Here is a 20793-nt window from a genome sequence, read left to right as displayed (position 1 = left end):
GCTGAGTGCAAATCAAACGGTGTTATGGTGTGTTGCCATATGAACCTTACATAAGAAATGTTGGATTTGTAACAAAAAATACATTAATAATTTATTTATATTTCAATATCTATAGTTCTATTAGTTATCACTGGCACAGTATGGTTTAGAAAAGTATTAATTGAGCAAAATATAGTATTTTTATCCGCAGGCATTTACAAGACTGCTATAACGTGTGAGGTCCATCAAAGAGGACCCAAACAACATGTACCGGAAAAAATGTTGTAAACATTGAAATAATCAAAAACACTTTCGGATTTTCAGTTTAATAAGGTAACAGGGCCTATTTTTTAATGTCAGTTTCTGTTATTCAGAAATGCTTGAATAACACAGACATAAATAATGCAAATCAAATACTTATAACTATCTTGACCCATATGTCGAGTGGTTACCTACGCCGTGCTTGCACATCTGAGAACGCTAGGCTACCACTAGCTTAGCCAGATCTTTCTAGTACTCTCTACAAAATGTATAGGTTTAGTAAGACACAAAGTTACTGCACTGCACTGCACTTATGACCCATAGAAATAAAACTTTTGTGTGCGGTTTAGTGTGCATAGTGGTTTGCTTCTGTATGGATTTTACATTTTTAAACATTCTGCTTAATTAATGCACCTGAATTAGACTATTTTGAACCAAAATGAGTCTTCCGTGTAACCGTATTTAGACATGTACAAGTATTTTGTCTATGCAGATATAGTTGCTTAATGGTGTTTTATAGAAAATTCAATGCCACTATCTAATATTGTGAATATTATGACAGAAAACTTGTGTTGAAGATGAACAACATGTCACCTGAGGTTGCACTGAACCTCATCTCTCCGGAGCTGCGGCCCTTGCTGTGCAGTGTGGTGCGGAATGGTCGAGTGGGTCTCGATTCCTCTAATCGCCTTCGTGTAACTGACCTCAAGACTGGGTAGGCTGACATCAATATGTGGAATATGTCTCATGGTTTACAGTAGCCACCTGTCCTGTAGCTTACAGACAGAGCATTTTCTTAGTTTTAAACTCATGCTGCTAATTCCCAAAGACAACAGCAACAACCTGAAAAAGAGATCAGAAATACCACTTGACACATTCTCTCACATGTGCTCTTGAGGGAGGGATACCACCGAAAACTATTTAGATGTACTCCAGGGAAGTAAATCTAGACATTGCATTTGGGAAGACCTACACACCTATTGCTGGTCTGCTATGTTACACATTCGGTACTTTTCCTTTCATGGGCGTTCAATGGGGATCCAGGCCAGGTCTCCCTACAAGTGACACCCCTTCAAACCCCAAATCTTATCTAAATCAGGCTATGGATGCTGTCGCTATCTCCCCTTGTGTTTTTGATCTCCCTCTCCAGATGCACCTCTCTGACCCCAGCACCTTGCTGTGACCGCTTCAAGCTCCACATCCCCTATGCTGGTGAAACCCTGAAATGTGAGTGGCAGGAAACACCCACTTCACTCTTTTTTCCTTGAATGCCACTCCCTCTTGTAGGGGCAATTGGCAGACTCTGTTGATTTAAAGTTTGACTGATATGAAATCCTTTGTTTGGTGGCAAGATAAAGGTAATGGATGTGAGTGGTATGAGTAATGTGTGTTGACATGGTTCAGCTTGACTGAGGTATCTAAGTCAAAGTAAACGTGCATATGAAGAGATGTGTGCATATGAAGAGATGTGTGCAGATTAAATAGTAAGTTATTCTAGCATTAGTCTTATTTCATTATTATTTTAGGATTTCATTATTATTTTGGGCGTTCAATGTATCATAACTTGCCCCTCTTCTTCTTGCTGTGAAAGTTCAATTGATCAAATATCTTATAGCAACTGGATCTGTCTGTAGTTAGATAAGAGTGTGTGTGGGGTGGGTGTAAACTATATTTTTTGTAGTAGTGCTGTCTGCGAGCCAAAGTGGGATCCGATAGCGAGTAAAGTTTAAAAACCTATCGTCACTGTATAGTGACTGTATAGAGGATGTGTTGGCAAACAACTGTTGTTTGAATGAATACGTCACCTGGCAGCAACATGTTAACAACTTATACAAATACTTTAACCATGGGACAGTCTATGGTTTCAATTTAGCGTTGCACTTTGCCCTCTCAAAGATCTGCTGTTGAGAACGCAGACACCAGAGAAAGCAGAGGCACAGACCAGCAAACATGAAAAGTAGCCTACCTAGAATGAGCAGACTGTCATTCCCGCGAGAGCAGCATAGACCGGTTTTGAAATATTTAAAGCCAAACCAATGAGAAAAGGAAATCAGCCAATCACATGACACCATTTTCTTAACACGCGTCTGATTCGTCGTAATCGCACAGAACGGAGACGCCTCATCCCTTTGTCCCTGCATGACCTGTCTGCTGTAGCGGTCCCTGTTAATGAAAGGCCCCAACGTGACAGGTAGAGAACAAAGCAGTAGTTGTCACTTGATTTGAACTTGATTTGTGTTCTTTACCATCTGTAGACAAAGGGGTGTAAGCAGATGACTTTAAAATACATAAGAAAATATGTGTCCACAGGAATCTTTTCTTATACAAAGGATAATTTATGACACTGCCAGTGTTATTATCTAGAACACATCATCTAGTTGATAACATTAGACAAGTCATAAAACCTTGTCTGTTTGTCCTCAGCTGGAGAATGCAGGTTTTATTGGAATTCAGCTCCAACTTTGTCTTGTGTCTAAGAAAGCAATGTATCATATAACAAAGCCCAGCTGGCAACAAACTTTGATAAACATTGTGTTTATCATACTGGAGATTACTGGAAATGCATTAAATAAATCTCACATTTGTGATTGAAGTTCCACATCTGAGACTTCCTTTCTGAGGTTTGGCTCCCAAAATGCCTCCATAGTAGAACCACAAGATATTTTGACAAAATTATCTTAATTGGGTGTAACGAGTTATTTGACTTTGTGTGGCGCACGGTTATACAAAACACTACAAAAACACTCTGCTCACTGTGTATGAGTTGAGAAACAAGTTGTTGATTAATGACTAGTTCTTGTTAAATGAAGGTTTGGCGTAATCATGCTATCATAATTGGGCTTGATATGACAACCATTCAAATAAACCACAATAGAAAACAGAGAAACTGAGTTTTTTCCATGATGAAGGTTACTGAGTGAAAACAGCAGTGAAGTCATTGCTTCGTATTTGATATTTAATGGTTTATTTCTTCTTGCCATGACTGAATCCACCTCACTCTTTCTCACATCAAAGATAGCCATAGTAAACCAGATTCCTAGCCAGGCATTTGAAGTTTGTGCCTTCATGACTTATCAACAAGTCATCTTGACAAGTCCAACATATGTTGATCAGTGCCTCTGTTGAAAACCACATTGTGAGTGTGTAAGATTCATACCTCTACTTCATTTTGGCCTGTTCCAAAACAGCTCTCCTTTACCTCTTCATTCCTGATCGCCAATTTTGAACACCGGAGAAGGCCTCTTCAAATGTAAACACTTCTAACATTTAAAAACCTTCAGAACGTGAGGGGAAACGTGAGGGGAAAGACCCCTTACAGTTCGACAGAGGAGCGAAGCTTGTGGTGTTGAAGGCCACGGGGCGCCATGGCATAGCATGCAACTTCACTTCTGATGTCGTTTTTATTGGTTGATGCTTTCCTGTTCTTTGGCCTGAGGAACAGAGTTTTGTTTAGTCAAGGATGTGAGGTCTCGGGGGGCCGATGTGTAGACCTGCCTTCACGTGGCGTGCCAATTGGTGGCACACTATGCACAAAACCGTGTAGGTGAATGCCAGTCCCTAACCCGACCCCCTGTGCCAATATACCCTATAGAGCCAATAGGTTGCCTGTAAGTAGTGTTAAAAAAAAGAGGAAATCAAATGAAAAAACACTGAGAGGAAATAAAACGCATCAGCCAGATGGTCTTGATAAAAGTGCCACAGCTCTCCTTTATGGATAGTGTGCGCGCATGCTTTCGAGCATGTATGTTGTTGTGTACGTGTTGACTCGTTCTAGTGGCACTGTAGAGGCTCGTCTCCTGCCAGACCCTTGCCTTCTTATACTGCTCCCCCAGGGCAGGACTCTGCCCGTGTTTTGGACCAACACGTCTTTGACTAGCTGCCAGATGATGTGTGACAGATTTATGGCAAATCCCCTCCTCTCATTTCACACCACTCTGCTGTCTGGAAAAATACTGCCATGTGTGTATGTTTGTCTCTTCTACATATCCTGGCATAGAAAAGAGAACAAAAACACCCAATGACGACGAAAATAGAATTGTGTAACGTAGCATCTGAACGTTCGGAGCCACACTCAAAAGTAGGCCTATTTGAACGGAACATCCTAGATATTGAGTTATGCGGGAACCTATTTGGTTACGGATTTTCTTGGTTCTCTGTGACTGTCCAATCAGGTCAAGGGTCTAAGATCCAATGAATGGAACCGTCCTTGCATTCCTTCTCTTTATGAGGAAAGCTAAATTATACCCCCCACCGCAAATAGTTTGTTAGCTTTGTTTGGTCCCAGATGGAGCCGTCCATGTCATTTTCTCTTCACAGGATGTACACAAGGGGCCTGTTCCATAAAGCATGCTAAGAAAAGTGGAGATTAGAGTCCAAAACCTAACTTGAACGTAGCAAACAAATCAGTCTGGACTAAAGCGGTTCCGTGAAGCTCAGTTCAGGTTTACGCAGTCAGGCTAATTCGAGACAGGTTTGAGTAGTCGAGATAATAGCGCGCGCTATTCTGAGCAGCCCGAGATGGTTGAAGATGGAACCAATCTATCTGCGTCCATCTGCACATGTATACCACTTGGGGTGATTACCAAAACTTGGACCACTTCTGTGTTTTGACATGTTTCTCTGTCTACTCTTAGGGGATATCATCTTCAACGCACGAGATCCTGAACTCCCCCCCGACTTCATTTTTGGGGAGGACGCTGAATTTCTACCTGAACCCTCAGAGCTTCCAGTGAGTTACCCTACATCTGGTACCCCCACCCTCGTCTTTTATTCAGTTTCCCTACACCAACCTCCCATCCCAATTTTGAACTCCTACTTTCTTCCTTCGTATTTCAATATCTGGTTCTTTCATAGATTTCTCTCTCGTGTGGTAGCTTTAAAGTATTGGTCTCAGCCTTCCCCAAGTGCTTGATTTCAGTTTATCCAACTGCCCTTTGACTGGGCTTTTGATTGTCAGACAACAAAGGATTTATTGTTTATTTTTTGTGTTTTTAATGCTTCTGTGGTGGAAAATAAACCTTGGTAGATGTTATGTATCATCCACTCTGGAAGAGGGGAAAAAGGGTGTTAAAAGACAAGAAGAAAATGCTACTGTGGGTACTGTTTATATTTGTTAATTACAGATGCTTTTATCCAATGCTGCATACTGGTCGCACTGGAAGGGACAGGACTGACCATTTCAATCACACTTGACCCTGGCCACCTCTAATACTTTGAAGGGAAAATACGGGTTTGCGTAAGAGCAGTCTGTGCAGGCCAGAATGTCCTCCTCCCTTGTACAGGAAATGGTAGGGGTAGTTTGCTTCACACAGAGATAATTGGTAATAGGTCAACCACTGATCTTACAGATATACTTCCACAGAAAATGGCAACATATCTCACCCCATAATATTCAAAGATACATTTAGCATAAACACATGGAAATGTTGACTTTTAAAACTCCCCTCAATCCAAAGGAGCAGTGGCCACAAGTCTTTCAGTCTATGGATAGAAAATGTTTTCAATTTGTCTCAGTGACACATGGTCAGCTTGACCGAACATGTTCATCAGATGCTTTTTTTGTTTCCCCTCATCTCTCTCCAAGAGTTACCAGTTGTATCTATCTTGAGTTGGCCTTGGCTAGTTGGGAAACCGAGAAACACTTTTCTCATGGTTGTCAAAATAAGGCATTACAATCTTAAATACGCCACAGGCAGGACCCAAATCCTCCTTCACAAGAAATTTCACAGAGTCATGGCCCACTGGAGACTGCTAAACTGCTCCCCAAAAATGTGTGTGTGCAAAAACTAAACTAGACAGGAAATGGCTCTCTGGAACTGGACATGGGTTAGCCAGACAGAAGGTTAGAGATTGACATGTTCATAATATTTGGTCTCTGTGGAAAGGTCCCAGCTGGAAGTTCGAAAACTGGTGTTAGAAAACGAAGAGGCAATAGCCAGGGGAGAAGCTCCGAGGCTTGTAAAGGCACTCCTGTTATTGTTGCCATTACTTCTGTGTCTTCAAGAAGTCTTAAGGGCTATTTTTAAGGCTGAGCTCTAACAGGGAGAAGTTAAATTCCCCTGCCTGTGTCAGAGTCTGGGAGAACGGGAGGGGAGCATTGCTCACCGTCTCGTAAATCCAGCTGCATACATAAGGGGGAAGTACGTCTCCCAGCTTGACCCTGGCAGTCTCTCTCTCTCTCTCTCTGTCTCTCTATCTCTCTCTTGCTCTCTCCCTGTTTCTTTCTCTGTCTCTCTCACACACCCTTTGTCTCTTTCTCTCTCTGTCTCTCATACTCTCTCATACTCTCTCACTCCCTCCCTGCATCTTTTTCCCACCTGTTTTTCATCTTGCCCAGGGACTTTTGTGTTGTTCCTACCCATTACTCTTTATATTCTCCATATTCAGTAAGTCACTCTATCCCTCAAACATAGTCAATAAAACCCTGTTTTCCCAGTGCACAAGGAAGACCTACCCACCGTTCACCAGTAAGCCAAGTGAAGAAAGGGAAGAAACAGAGTAGGAGTTTGGAAAAAGACTAAAGTCAACAAATGTGGATGGCCATGGTTTGAAACCGCATAAACAATGACATTTTCGACCACCTGATGAATGTGAACTCGACCGCCCTTAAACTTGTTCAAATTCAGTTCTTTGAAGCCCAAGTTTGCATCTCAATATTATCCAACTCTCTACAAAGTTGCATGTTCTTAGGAACCCACTTAAGAAGGTAGTGGTCCATGCATGTATACTGGCAATAGACACACACATACCAGCATGTTGACGTCTGTTCCACTGTGTGTTGCAAGCTCACCAATTCAACAAGATTGTACACGGCACTCTTTTCCAGGCTAAACAATGGATTTAACCAAGAAGAAAGCATTGACGCATCTTTGTGGCAATAGTTAAGTTTGTCACAATTAAAACAAGTGCGTTGTGTGCACTATTATTAGGCCTACTCCCGGAATCCAGGCAGCCGGTTTCCAGACACACTTTTGTCAGTCAACGGGGTAAACACTTAACTCCTATCTGTCAGTTGTTTAAATAATTCCTGATGTCTCAGCAGAAATGTTCATGTTTACTGTCAGCCTAGTGTGTTATTAGCTTTTGTGACTGGCTTACAGGAGTTTATTCACCCCTCAGGCTTGGGATGGACCAGGGTATTAAAAGTAGGTCAATGTCCTCAACATTTGTACTTTCTACCCACCATCTATTTTGAACTTTATTTAAGCTATTACGTTGTTATTTGGACGGCTTGACACCAACACACAGGCTATTGGTGGACAAGGTTAGACAATATTACATTTAAGTTTATTGAAGAAGATGCACTGCGCCACTCCATATGCGAATGCTCATTAGACCTGTCTATGCTATGTGAATAAGAGTTACCTCTGAATTGCAGAGGCATCTGCAATTCAGTCTCCACAACGTAATGAAACACCTTCAACCCTGACGTCAACATTGCCCCCCATCAGCTCACAAATCCTGCGATGAAAACAAGATGAATGGAAACATCTTGGCTGAAATGAAGAAAAGCCACTCACAGCCACAACCACACATATTCATCCGATTTCAAAGTCTTTGAGACAAGCCAAACAACTCCAAACTGCCTTTTATAAATTGACAATTTGATCCATGATCCATCTTGACTTCGGTAATGCGCTCGGTGCTTCCTAGGAAGTTAAGACAAAATACACTTTCTCTGTGTCTAGGTGTCAGACAGTTTGTGAGAGAGTGTGTGCATGTTTCAAGGTGTGCATTCATCCCCTGGAAATGTCTGTATCTGTCCCTATAAAAAAACAACGAGCAGGCCACACGCAGACCTGTATATAGACACACTCCAACACTGTGCCCATGGGTTCATCTCCCACTGAGGCAGTTCCCAGGCTCACACCCATTAGGATCATGCCTTTAATTGGTCATAATAGCTTCAACATCAGCCACCTCAGTCTGTAAATTCATTAAAGTGAACTCCGTGCTAATCACGGGTAAAAAAACAAATACAGTTGGGTTTGCAGAAAAGGGAGGCACGGGCACACGTAACCTGAAAGTAAAATCGGACTCATGATTGCCTTGTTTACCTTAATCATAGCTTTGAAAGGCTGACACATTTGGAGTGCCGTAATCAAATGATTTGGTCTCTCTACTTTTAATTGGCGGTTCTGTTCCTGTCTAACAAAGTGGGTAATTGCGGTGCGCATGCAGAGACAGTGGCGGGAGTTTCGGAGCCTGGAAGATGTGACGGCAACCATGGGAAAGAAGAGGTGAATCATAGAAGTGGGATGCGTGACTCAACAGGCCGGATTGTTCTAGAGACTGCCCTGGTTTGCAGTGTGTGTACAGTACGCGTGTACAGTATACACGTGTGGTATGCAATAACCACGTTAAATGCACCGGCCGTATCTTGTTTTAGAAACCGTTAGCTTTGACCAATACCTTCGAATCCTCATTAGGAGCCTTGTTGTTAAAAACAATCATGAACATGGCAGACCCAACTGCACTGGGCCCTTCCTCGCTCACCTCAGCTGACAAACCTACCCTTTTTGTCCTCTCGTGGTTGCCGTTTTCTTTTGCAGTCAACGACTGTAGACTCTGTTTTGTAAATGCTAGAGGGGGAGGTTACAGTAAACTCCTGGGTGCCTCTGACCAGGTCTTTGAGCTTTTTCTTCTTTTTACTAGCATTGTTTAATGGCGGAGACTTGTTCCGGACATGGTGGGGTTACAGCATGGATGGCACAATGGAGAGCAGCACGACCACACGCACACACACCCAACGTTAATGACAGAAATAGACAGGGAATGACACCCCCTCAAAGCTGCTGGGAAGAGAGGGAGAGAGGAAGGGGAGTGGAGGGTGGAGGCACGTTTCGTCATTTACACATGCAATCTTATTGTCATCATTCTCTGTTTTTGGATCGGTTCAATGACTCACATCTGGTCAGTGGAGGCAAGTGGTGGAAGTTTTAGACATGGATGGAAGGTTATCCCACTCAATTATCTAACATGATTTGATATTACATGAGTTGAAACCACATTAGGCAATGCTGCTGTTGCTCCACTCAAACAACAATCACACTTCCTGTTTTCACGCCCCCACCCACCCTTCCCCATATTTTTCAAATGTTCCCCTGTCCCTCTGTCCATAACATTATGGTCTGTACCTTCAACCTGAGACATGTCATTTGTATCACCTGTTGAGACCTGCAACGACCCACTCTGGAACAACCACTCTGGAGTTTCCCAGTGTCTGTGTGTGTGCATGTGTGTGTGTGCATGTGTGTGTGTGCATGTATCTTCACCTGCATCCGTCCCCATGTCACCTGTAGCCCCAACAGCCCCCCTCCCCCCCCCTCCCCCACCTCCAACTCTTTGACATCAGTGCCACCTGAGATGATTGAGTCAGTATCATGTGACACACTCGGTTCTTCAATAAGCCTCCTGGATAAAGACATGAAGAGGTCTGGCTGGAATCACACAGAGAACGCCTGACTGGACGACATCGAATCCGCTCACTCTCCCTCCCACCACCCGGACTCTGCATAAGGCATTACCCACTTCCAGGATGTGCCTAAACATCACTAATAGCCAAACACCGTGGCCTGCAGGCCTCCATGCGGGGCTTTTGTGCTCAACCCCCGCACACAGTCTGCTTTGGAGGAGTCCAGACCTTACCACCATCGTTTAGCGAACAAAAGAACAGTTGGCAGACAAAATATGTTACAAATACCATTCTGAAGCTGAGGCTGGCTTCTTAGAAACACCCGTTGTTGTTTTGTCTGCTGGAAACGGATCAGTTGTAAACAATAACAGGCCTTTTTATGATAGTTGCCAATTGTTGTTTATGGACTGAACTGCCAACAAAACTGCAAAGATGTACAGCAACTCACCTTGAATCCCAATTTATGTTTTGATTATAGAATGACAACATTTTATGTAAGTGTACTGAATACAATTTGAGTGGGTGACCGCAAAACCACTTGTTTTCTGGCTAGTTTGTTATGAGCGGAAAGTTTGATCGTTTTTTCGGTGTTTTAGGCAGTACCTACCCCTCTTACCCACACCCATTCATTATTAAAAGTCCTCTGAGAAATTAGGGCATGCACAATAAGTCATTGTTCCTAATTCATCAGAGAGAGAAAAATGGCAAAAGGGTCAGCCAATGCAAGTGTTTCCCCCCCCCCTCAAAAACAAGGCAACATTCCCACTCTTTACTTTGGCTTCCAGATACATGCCAGACACCAGTGGGCTCCTCCCTCATTTAGTCTGCTGGTAAAATGGTATAACAATGGAGCTCCCAAGGCTTATAAAGAGGGTCAATGTGACCTGGGCACAGTGTGCCTAACTCTTAACAGTTGTCGTCGTGTCCCCCCCGGCCCCCCATTTCCTTCCTGCTTTGCAGAATAACGAATCCCGGCATTAAAACAAGGTTATTATTGCCATGGTTTAGATGACGACGGACCTGGGAAAAGTTCTGGGAATGGTTGACGGGAAGAGGTTTGTCAGTCGCACACCCCTTTGTAGGATGGATTGAGAGAACTCACAGTTCTCGACCATTATAGTTATTGAGCCACATTGAAACGAGTCACCAGAACATAGCCACAGTTAAACATAATGTGAGGATTATTGTCCTAATGAAGTTGTGCCATGTAGGACACGAGCCACATGGTTCGTACTGCGGGAACACTACAGGCTGAGGACGCCAAGTGTCTTAAACACATGACAAGAGCGATTTAGAGTGATCTTAGACTTGGCACTGTCCGGGGGGCGAAATGAGGGTGCAAGCCCACACTTGAATTAGACTAGCTGAGATTAATGTAATGCTCCGCGATTTATTATTTGTAATTTTTCCCTTTCACACTTTCGAATCAGGAGTGGTTTATTGGATCAGGTTGCCAGGATCTATAAAAATCACATTTTAGTGGGGGAAAAAGCAAAAACGAATATATATATTTTTGTGGCCTATATGATTATCTCTGATTTTCACATGGCAGATGTCCTCGCGGTGCTCTGGGAAGAATATTTGGATCAAAGTTGCAGTCGGATGGCACAGGAAGACATAATTCTGTCAGCTTGGGTCTCTTCACTGTGTAAATGGGGGTCTACTTTAAGCCTACAGCTTGTTTTTAAGAACATGTTGTTCTGTACCATGGTGTTCCCTGTCTTTGTGAACTTATTAGCTCTGTATTGCTTGTGCAATTTAATTTACTCTCCATTAATATCTAATTCAATACAGTTTATTACCTTTAAAAGTTCCATGAAGCGACATCCTGTTTTTAGCTGCAGCGTAGCATAACCCAATTAAAAAGGTAGTCTCAAGTCAGTCTGCCAAAATGATTTACCAAACCCTGAGTTGAGATTTGGATTATTGTTAAGGGCTGACGGGAGATTAAAATGGGGTGTTTCCCCTTTGTAAAAGGAAGGTGTTACACCACACTTTTTAAGTGCAACGGCTGCATGTTATGTAATACCCCTAGCAACTTTCCTATATCTTATATGTATTGTACGTGGGACGTTTTGATCCAAGACCTACATGACAATGTTTAGATGTTCAAATGTAAATCATTTAGGTGTGTTGTCGGTCATACTGTATGTAGTGAACTCAATCCCAGACAGGTTGCATTGCAAGCACAATCATTCTGAACAGGGAACGCTTCTCATGGGGGGAAAAATGAGTATTTTCAAAGTGATTCAGCAAAGAGTTTTATCGCTGTCATTCTACCTTTTGTCATTCTACAATTTGTTTCAACTGTCTACATTGCATCAATAAATATAGCATGACCCGGTCATAGGGCCTTTACATGCTCTTTAGCAATATAATGACCTGTGGTGGCTGGAAATACTAGTAAATCTTTCTGCCCCCCCCCCCCCGACCTCCTGCTGTTTACTGCTCTCTCTATCTGTCCCTCTCTATCTCTCGTTCCTCCTCTCTCACACTGTCCACCCCCACCCTCTCTCCACCTCCATTTCTCCCTCCCTGAATTGTCAGTGATACTCCGTGTCACAACCCTGACACAGCACTTCCTGAAGTTCCCCGCTCAGTTCCAGCTTGCTCCCACCCCTCGGGGCCTATCTGCCTCCTTCAATGCCCGTCCTTGTTTGCATTGGCTCCCCATTTTGGGAATCCCGGCTCTGCTAGTAACCACTAGCGGCTCTCAGGATGATGAGGTCACCGCCAATGAATAGGCCGTCCTTGCCCCTTCCCAGCTTCCAAATGGTAAAAGCGGTGTCGCTGGTCAAACAATGAAGTCTCTATCTCATGTGTTAATCCAACCGGACAGACAGACGGGCAAACAGAAGCGTAGAGAGACAGACAGACGGGCAGGACAAGTCGGTGGAGGTCAAACACTGTCTCTGCATTGTTGGAATCCTCCAGGGGGTGGAACACGCTATATTGGGCACCTCTGAACTAGCCCAGCCACATACTCGATGTCAGTGTTGCTCTACGTTTACCCCTCGTTTGACGAGGCACTCGACTCATTTGACCCCGACCGTAAAGTAAAGGGTAGACAAAGGCAGCAAAAACATGACACAAACAGTAATTTAGGCCTCACAAACCAGTCCCAGACTGGAATTGAAGTTATGTTATTACGAACATTCTTGTCTAGTGACAGCATGGGCTTCAGTTTCAGAATATGTCAGCGATGGGGACTTTCACTTCTAACTCTTACTCCCTGAATTAACATAAGATGAGGTTCAGATCAGTTCATCAGTTCTACTATAATTTCCTTTCAAGGAAACTCCTCTCTATAGTTTCAACACCCCAAAGCATTCTGTTTTGCACCTTTGATAGTAATGACCAAACCACTATCTAGCTTCCCAAGTGTTTGGAGCTGTACATGTAACAACATCTTACGTAAGTACGTCTCATTCCATCAGACGGCCTCCCTATCACTAGGTCTCCTGTGTGCCCCCCCCCCCCCAATCTGCATGTGTGTCAAGAGACGGAGCCTTCCGGATAGCAGACCCATCGGAGCGAGGGTAAATCTGTCCAAAAACAAGACGGCACCATCATTTAAAAGTCCAGATCAAGAATGACAAACTCATTAAGTCACCGCCGCTGTTTGTTTACTTGCAGCACTACACTTGCGTTCTGTATTTGGGACCGCTTGAGCTCCTGGGTGTACATTGGGTGGTGGGCTTCAAAGGCCCTCCCCCTCACACGCTCAGTCAAGCGTTCCTGCTTATTCATCCGACGTGTTTCCTGCTTCTGCTATTTTCTTCCTCCTCGCGCCGTGTCACTCGGATTCATATTGCCTATTTTTTTTTCTTCTCATGCGTCGCCTGGCAATGTCCCCCTTCTGAGAAAATAAACATCCTGTTTTGGGGGGGAAATTAGGGCAGTGTGGCTTACCGATTGATGACAGGTGGTTGTGTTTGGTTGGTTTCTCTCGGGTTCATTTGCATACCTGTTCTCTGCTTCCAGCCCGCTAGGTTTAAGGTAATTTAGCCCTGCACATGCAAATGAGGTTCCACTTGTGGGAGGAGAGTTGTTGTGAATGTACAATGGACACGCAAGGGTCAGTGAGTAGGCAGCTCCAATAGGCCTACATATCCCTGCTCTGGCAGAATGTAAGGATGAATATCTATATATTCAAATAGACTGGTCTGTGCCCCAACAAGAACCAGATTTTTCTTCCGCATCTGGCCAAGTGGAAAGTTTCTGGAATTTTGGTCTCTCAGGATACAGCCTTTGAGGGCTGTCCAAACCATTGTTTTATTTTAGTTTTTTAAAGCAAACAGAAGAATAAAGTAGCCCGGTTCAGTCCCTTGGATCCTTATCTTTTGCATGACAATACTTCTATCCCTTGCTTCGAAAAAACTGTTTCTCATTAGTTTTGGCAGGGTCAGGGATGAAAGCGCTGTCTTGCTCCATGTTGCCTCAGGAAATCCTGCCAGGCCACCATTTTCTATTGATGCAAGAATAGGAAGTAGGCTGCCAGTCCAGGATTACACCGAGAATTTATGGCAGTTTACTCACACATTTGAAAGAACAAATGTTAATGTAAAACATGGGTGATTTGTCTACCACTCTGAAATGAAGAAAGCCCAGAGCTATTTGTATCCCGTACTCCAAAGTCCCCTTTAAATCCCCCCATAACCACTCTCTTCTTTCCATCTCGTTAAGCACCTGGTCCAATGGGATGCGGGCAACCCCGAGTGCCTGCTCCAGTTGGTGAAGGAGTTGATCCAGCAGTACCACCAGTACCAGTGCCAGCGCCTCCGAGAGAGCTCGCGGCTGCTCTTCGAGTACGACAGCTTGCTCGAGGACCCTAACTATGGAAGCAGCATGGAGATCTACGCTGGGCGCAAAAACAGCTGGGTAGGGGGTAACGCATCCTCGTCTGGCATTCGTCGTGAGCGATGCGACCAATGTTTCTGTCCAGGTTTGGAACCGGTCTGAAACGTTATCGTCGCTACAGAGACTTCCACGATAACGTGGATGCAGTTTTGTCCGAGAAAGAAAAGACCCCCGACGTTTTCAGTTTCCCCAATATAAACCCTTTTGTCGTCAATTTGGTTGGTATGGATGTATTCTTAGGGTTATGATACCCAAACCTACTGTATGAATTGAAAACAGTCTGAAAACAGCTTCATAACCTAAGGGCGCTCTAGTAGGTCTACCTAAACTCTCCAGTGCCCCTCAGTACCTGAGGGGTTGGCAAACCAACAGCTACCAGGTGAATGTCACTGTCACAGTGCCACCATGTGAAAGGTCGAATGATGCTAGGTGAGGTTGTGACGCCTCAAGCATGTTCTTGACTCGGCGTGTGCGCGTGTTTATGTATGCTTGTGTATGTGTGCGTGTGTATGTGTGCATGTTTATGTGTGCGTGCGTTGTGCAAGAATTGAGAAACAGCCCCCCCCCCTCGCCTACAGATATTGCGTAGCCTCTCTTCGATGGAAATCCAAAGTCCTGTAGATGTGCTTTAATTAACATCATTGCACAAAATAGAGGTTGCAAAATAGTTGTTTTCCTGTGAAATTCATAGTTATACAAAAAACTTTCTTTAGAATATGAAATGCAATTCAATTGTGTGTTGATTAGATCATATGCATTATAAAAAGTCTGCCCCCATAGCGCTATATCTTTTTTAAAGGCATTTTACAGTTAGTTAACAAAGCACAGCACCAATAAATTCATAGGATTCCCCGCTTTTCACAATGACATTTCCCCAACAGACAAAAATGTACATTCCACAATCAACTGTACGTCTTGAGTTTTGCACATTTGGAACCCATGCATGCGAAAGCCGCCCGTGATCAAGCCCACTCTTGCGTGCAGTGTCCTCGGCACCCTGGGTTATTTCCATATGACCTGCATGTGTTCTGCCCTGTGCCCAGTGTCTGAACACTGTGTGATGTTCTTTCTCCCTGCCCCTCTTGTTTGGCAGACTGGAGAGTTCTCTGCCTGCTTCCTGCTCAAGCTCCCCGTGGACTTCAGCAACATCCCTGTCTATCTACTCAAGGTAATGACCTCCACACACATTCATTACTATACTCACACAAATAGTATACAACGGCTGTGCATACACAAAAATAAGACATTTCCCTCACATAGGCACACATGCAAACACACAAATGGCAGATTAACACACATTATGAAAATCGAGAAAGCACAATTTGTTTGGTGGGTGTGTGCCAAGTGCGCGCAGTGTGTGTGTGTGTATGCAGGCATGTGTGTGCTCACTGGTCGCCCGGGCAGCGAGTTGACTAATCAGCAGCCCGTCACTACCTATCAGCTCTGAGCTGCGTGGTGTCTGCAGGCTTTCGCAGACCATGTTTTCTGTCCTCTCTCCCTACCTCTCTCCATCCCTCTCTCTCTCTCTCTCTCTCTCTCTCTCTCTCTCTCTCTCTCTCCATCCCTCTCTCTCTCTCCATCCCTCTCTCTCTCTCTCTCTCTCCATCCATCCCTCTCTCTCTCTCTCTCTCTCTCTCTCTCTCTCTCCATCCCTACCTCCCTCTCTCCATCTCCCTCTCTCTCTCTCTCTCTCTCTCTCTCTCTCTCTCTCTCTCTCTCTCTCTCTCTCTCTCTCCTCTCTCTCTCTCTCTCTCTCTCTCTCTCCTCCTCTCTCTCTCTCTCTCTCCGTCTCCGTGCCTCTCCCTGCGTCTCATGCTGCCTGGCCGCTGGAGGCCCCAGGAGACCCTGGCTGGCTGGCCTTTTCCAGCCTGACTTCTGTTTGTGAGGGGAAACGACGGTAAACATAAGGAAAACAACAGCCATCATCAGCATCAGAAGTCTCTTGCCCATTTTGTGTTGTGGCAGGGAGAACAGGGAGGGCAAGGAGAACATGGACGGCAGGGGGGAACATGGAGGGCAGGGAGAACAGGAAGGCCGATGTTCAGGAAAAAGTCTGGGAAGCCCTGAGGGGCATTTATTCAGTGTTTGGGGGGGGGGGGGGGGGGTGAAAAAGACACGTGCCGAGGGTCCAGCTTGCTTGCCCCACTTGACCAAGAGCATAAGCAGCCAGGCCCTCCTGAGAACAAGAACGGCCAGGTGGTCGTGTCGTGGCCTTCGCCCATTACTGCAACCTGTGGCGTTGGCTTGTGGGGGCGGAGCACATGGATTTCCTTCCAACGCTAGGCCAAGCCCTCTTCCCTCCGGCGCCGTCTCAAGCCTCTCTCATGGTGGTCCTGATCACCAGGCAGCCACAGCCAGGGAGCTCTTTGGCAGCTAATTGGGGAACGGTGCGGGAGTGCTGGGGGGGGGGGGGGGGGGGGTGCGCACCAGGGTTGCTGTCCATGGTGCTGCTGCTGAAGGACAAGGTCTCTCTCTTCCTTCTGCAGAGCCTAGGGGCACTGTCCCTGGTGCTGACCCAGAGTGATGGAGGTCCGACGCGCCTGTCCGACCACGCGCGCCTTCAGTCTTGAAGTGCCTTCAGTCTTGAAGCCCCTTCAGCCTTGAAGGGCCTTTAGTCTTGAAGCCCCTTCAGTCTTTTGGTTTCGCTCCAACAGGACTGAAATGGATCCCCGGCGAAAAAGTCTTGCGGAGCAACTCGTCGATGTCTCGTTTCGACCTACGCTCGCCCCTCTCCCACTTGCAGTCATTGGTCGACTTTTGAAAGTAAGCCCGCCGGCACTTTCCGAGTCTCTGGAGTTTCAGGTGTTCAAAAGCCAGACGAGCGCATCAGCACTCCGGACTTGTGGGAGTGAGCTTTGTAGCTGCTGACGCAATGATGTAGAAAGAGAGTCCTGTTCCTTCCCAGCAGTTATTTGAAAAGGGGGTTCTGGGATACCAGCACCAAGTTATCGTGTCCAGAACCTTTTTATGTTTACATTCATGAATGCATATACTGTATATTCAACATCCCTCCACCAAAACCTGGCTTTCAAAACACATACACATGCAAACTTGCATACTTTTTTTTATGAGCAGCTTGGGGATTCTCCATTTCAGGCAAGGATATATATGGAGCATTGTCATGGGGGGGGGGGGGGGGGACAAGACTAATCAGACAAAAAGTGTCCTCACACAGACGGAAGTGTCAGAAATACACCATCTTCCCACACATCCCTGAGGACTGAGCGTCGGGAGGTTTGCCTCCCAAGCCTGGGGACTTGAAGCAGAAATGTACAGAACCGCAGACCACTGACCCGATTTCTCAGACGACAGTTACATCCAAGTGGTTTGGATAAATTGCTTTTACTCTTTTACTTTAATGATTCTGCCTGTATTCACATCGCTCGGCAGCAATGTGCCATGTGAAATGGGCACAGTGAAATAGTAATTTAAAACAGGAGAAGCAGTTGTGATGGCAGCCTCATTCATTCAGTATATACTAACAGAAAATTACAATTATGACAATTTTCCAAATCCATGTTGAATGTCTTGGAACACTTGATATTGTTTATTTCCAAGATTAAAAGTAACCCACCCCAAGTCTATAAACAGCTTATCGATCGAGTTGGTAAAGTTCAAACGATAGGGCATCTTGGACATCAGTAGTGTAGTCTTTGCGCTATAGACCCCTGGGTCTTGACTCTCTTAACTGGATAACAGAGCACTGAAACTGACATGGATACGCAACCCTGAAAGGGACAAACCCCCCCGCCCACAACACACACTTCCTCTACTCCAATTTTCCAAGTTTGCCTTCTGATAAGCGAAACCACCACAAAATAATGAAGAGAGTTCATAGGTCAACGCTCAACAATTAGTTTTAAGCTGGAATTAGACTGTTCCGATTTGGGTCGTACCATCTACCTTGTATCTCAGAACCTCCCTCAAAAGACAACATGTTCATAACTAAAACGTGTATCTCGACTGCACCAAAATTCAAGGACTGACATAGACCTGCTTTAATACCTCAGAGCCTTGTAGAACTTAAATAACTTTCACCAAAATCTAAAAATTGAGCTCAAAATCGAGCTCATCCCAATAATATTTTTATTGTGTACACCATGTAAATAATGTTTGTGTTCTTATTCAGGTTTGCACTCTATTGGCAAAGAAGGTAGGTGGTTTAAATTGCTACTGGCAAGTATGGGGCGGTGTAGGACGACCAAGACCTGGAGCAGAGTGTCTGTGTGTCTGAGTTCACCACAGTGGACATGTTTACCTTCCCCCTTTGACTGCTCAGCCTATGGCTTAGGGGGAGAGCTTGTTATTTTTATTTGGCAGTCTCGTTGTACCAAAAAGAGAGGGAAGAAGGAGAGCAAGGGAAAGCCAACTGAAATGTGTGGAGATACATCAGCCTTTTGTCTTTCACCCATTCAAGACCACTGTTCCACCTCTGGTGAGCTTCTGTCCAAGTCCTTGAGTAAACCTTGACCTGGGCGTTACATTTTGTGGGTAGATGCCTTGACACAAACCACCTCCCTTGTCATGGAGTTTCCCCATAACCGTCTTCCTACTGTATTTTGTACTTAATTGTTCTGATAATTCCGGATGACCTTCTGACCTTCGATAAGGGTCTCTCTGAAAAACATTCTTCCCGGAAAATGCAAGGCCATATCTTTTTATGCTCTGAAAAGCCGGTTCATGAGCATGTGCAGTGGCGACGCTTGCCTCTAAATGTCACATCATCCAGTCTTCCTAGCGATCTGTGTGGATGGATGCCACGGCCGTGACCAAGCCCACTGCTCTTGCTTCAGTTGAGCCACATTCGCCCCCGCAAGCTCTGACCTGTGTTGCAATGTGAAGGTGATCGGCAACTAAGGTTTCAAGCTACGTGTATCCATTGGAAACATCAATACACTTGGCATACCTTTGGGGGCTCTCAATTGATCTGAATCAAGCACAGATATAACAATTTCGTTTTCATTAAGGTTGGAAGGAATTGAAAGTACTTTTTTGTCTCTGGCATCTAGTGAGCTTAAATTTACTGACTTAGCTTAGAGGGCAATTCACAAAATAGAGTGCATCCAGTTTTTGTTGTTGTTGCTGGATCCGTGATTTCTCCATACAACAGTAGCCCAATCCGCTCTTGCTCCCACTCCTCACAACATCTATCCACAACCCCATGTCTGCCTCAGCAAGATAAAAGACATACACCTTCCTTTTTTTCCCTCATTCTCCCTAAGAAAAGAACACATAAAAGACACCCCAGAGGCAGAAGCCGCAAGTGAAGGAGCGGGGTGAACTTGTGCCTAAGGCCAGGCCAATGTCTTTTCTAGCATAATTAATTTGTCAATATCACTAACATGGTTATTTATGTACACACTTGTTTGTCCTTGTCTTTTTTTGTCTTAGTTCAAACTCTTCAATAGCTAAGGAAGAACAATGTTCATGTTGATATCCCAATGAAAAATACTAAAGGCAGCCAGCAGACATTAAAAAGAACAAGGAAACAAAGAAAAGATTACATAGGCTTCTTATCAGCTTAGGAAAAAAAAACATCCTTATGCAACAAATAATTTTTCGGGCTGTCCATGCTAATTAAAATCGTGATTACAGTTTGAATTAAAGCAAATTGAAGGGAAAGGGGGGGGGGGGGTTGGGCAAAACAAGCCGTGACTAGCTTTTTAGAAGTCTTTCTTCCATTTCTCCAAGCTTTTTGTTGTTGATTAATTGCAAAACACAATTGCAAATTGTCTGCAAAACAGACCGGAGAAAACGAAGGGCAAAAAACAGTGATCCCCACCCCCTTCCTCGAGGCAGTGTTTAACAATGGCTCTGACTTCCACTTCAGTAGGAGGGCAGTATGAGCAGCATGCCGACCGACGCATGGGGCTCACTCTGCCCAGGGGCAGGAGGACAGAGTTAGGGGGGAGGAGGGGGGGAGGGGGACTAGTGCATGGCAAACATCTTAATTCTAAGAAACCTCATCTCCCGTCCCCTGGTCCAGACATCATAACTCAAATGGAGAGCCGTTGGGCTTTACCGTTTGTGACGTTAACATTGTGACGACATGACACACGTTGTGTCTTACTCACCCATCGATTGATAACGGTACACTCGTACGATTTAAACCGACATGTCTGTGTCATTTTTGTACCCAGATATCCAACCTGTCACAGATTGCGTCGTTCTAACTTGTGTGTTGTCTTTGCACACACATATTTACGAGAAGGAAAGCCGTGAGCTTTTGTGGGGCCCCTGAAAATGGCATACACATGAACGCCTTTCAGGCCGGTATT

General features: G+C 44.7%; 1 protein-coding gene across 2 annotated transcripts in view; it reads left to right on the top strand.

The window, feature by feature from the left end:
- The first annotated feature begins 224 nt into the window (after positions 1-224).
- Positions 225-20793, top strand: part of babam2 (BRISC and BRCA1 A complex member 2) — a 51847-nt gene continuing 31278 nt past the window's right edge. For both annotated transcript variants that reach the window (XM_047044877.1, XM_047044867.1), the window contains exons 1-6: positions 225-312; positions 803-955; positions 1391-1467; positions 4875-4969; positions 14342-14536; positions 15609-15683. In XM_047044877.1, the coding sequence (XP_046900833.1) occupies positions 819-955; positions 1391-1467; positions 4875-4969; positions 14342-14536; positions 15609-15683 (579 nt within the window). In that variant the 5' untranslated portion in view covers positions 225-312; positions 803-818. The remainder of the gene's footprint in view (positions 313-802; positions 956-1390; positions 1468-4874; positions 4970-14341; positions 14537-15608; positions 15684-20793) is intronic.

The sequence above is a fragment of the Hypomesus transpacificus genome, chromosome 3 (assembly GCF_021917145.1).
Source record: "Hypomesus transpacificus isolate Combined female chromosome 3, fHypTra1, whole genome shotgun sequence".
In the NCBI taxonomy this organism is placed as follows: Eukaryota; Metazoa; Chordata; class Actinopteri; order Osmeriformes; family Osmeridae; genus Hypomesus; species Hypomesus transpacificus.
The sequence above is the reverse complement of the archived record's forward strand: the minus strand, read 5'-3'. Positions and strand labels throughout refer to the sequence as shown.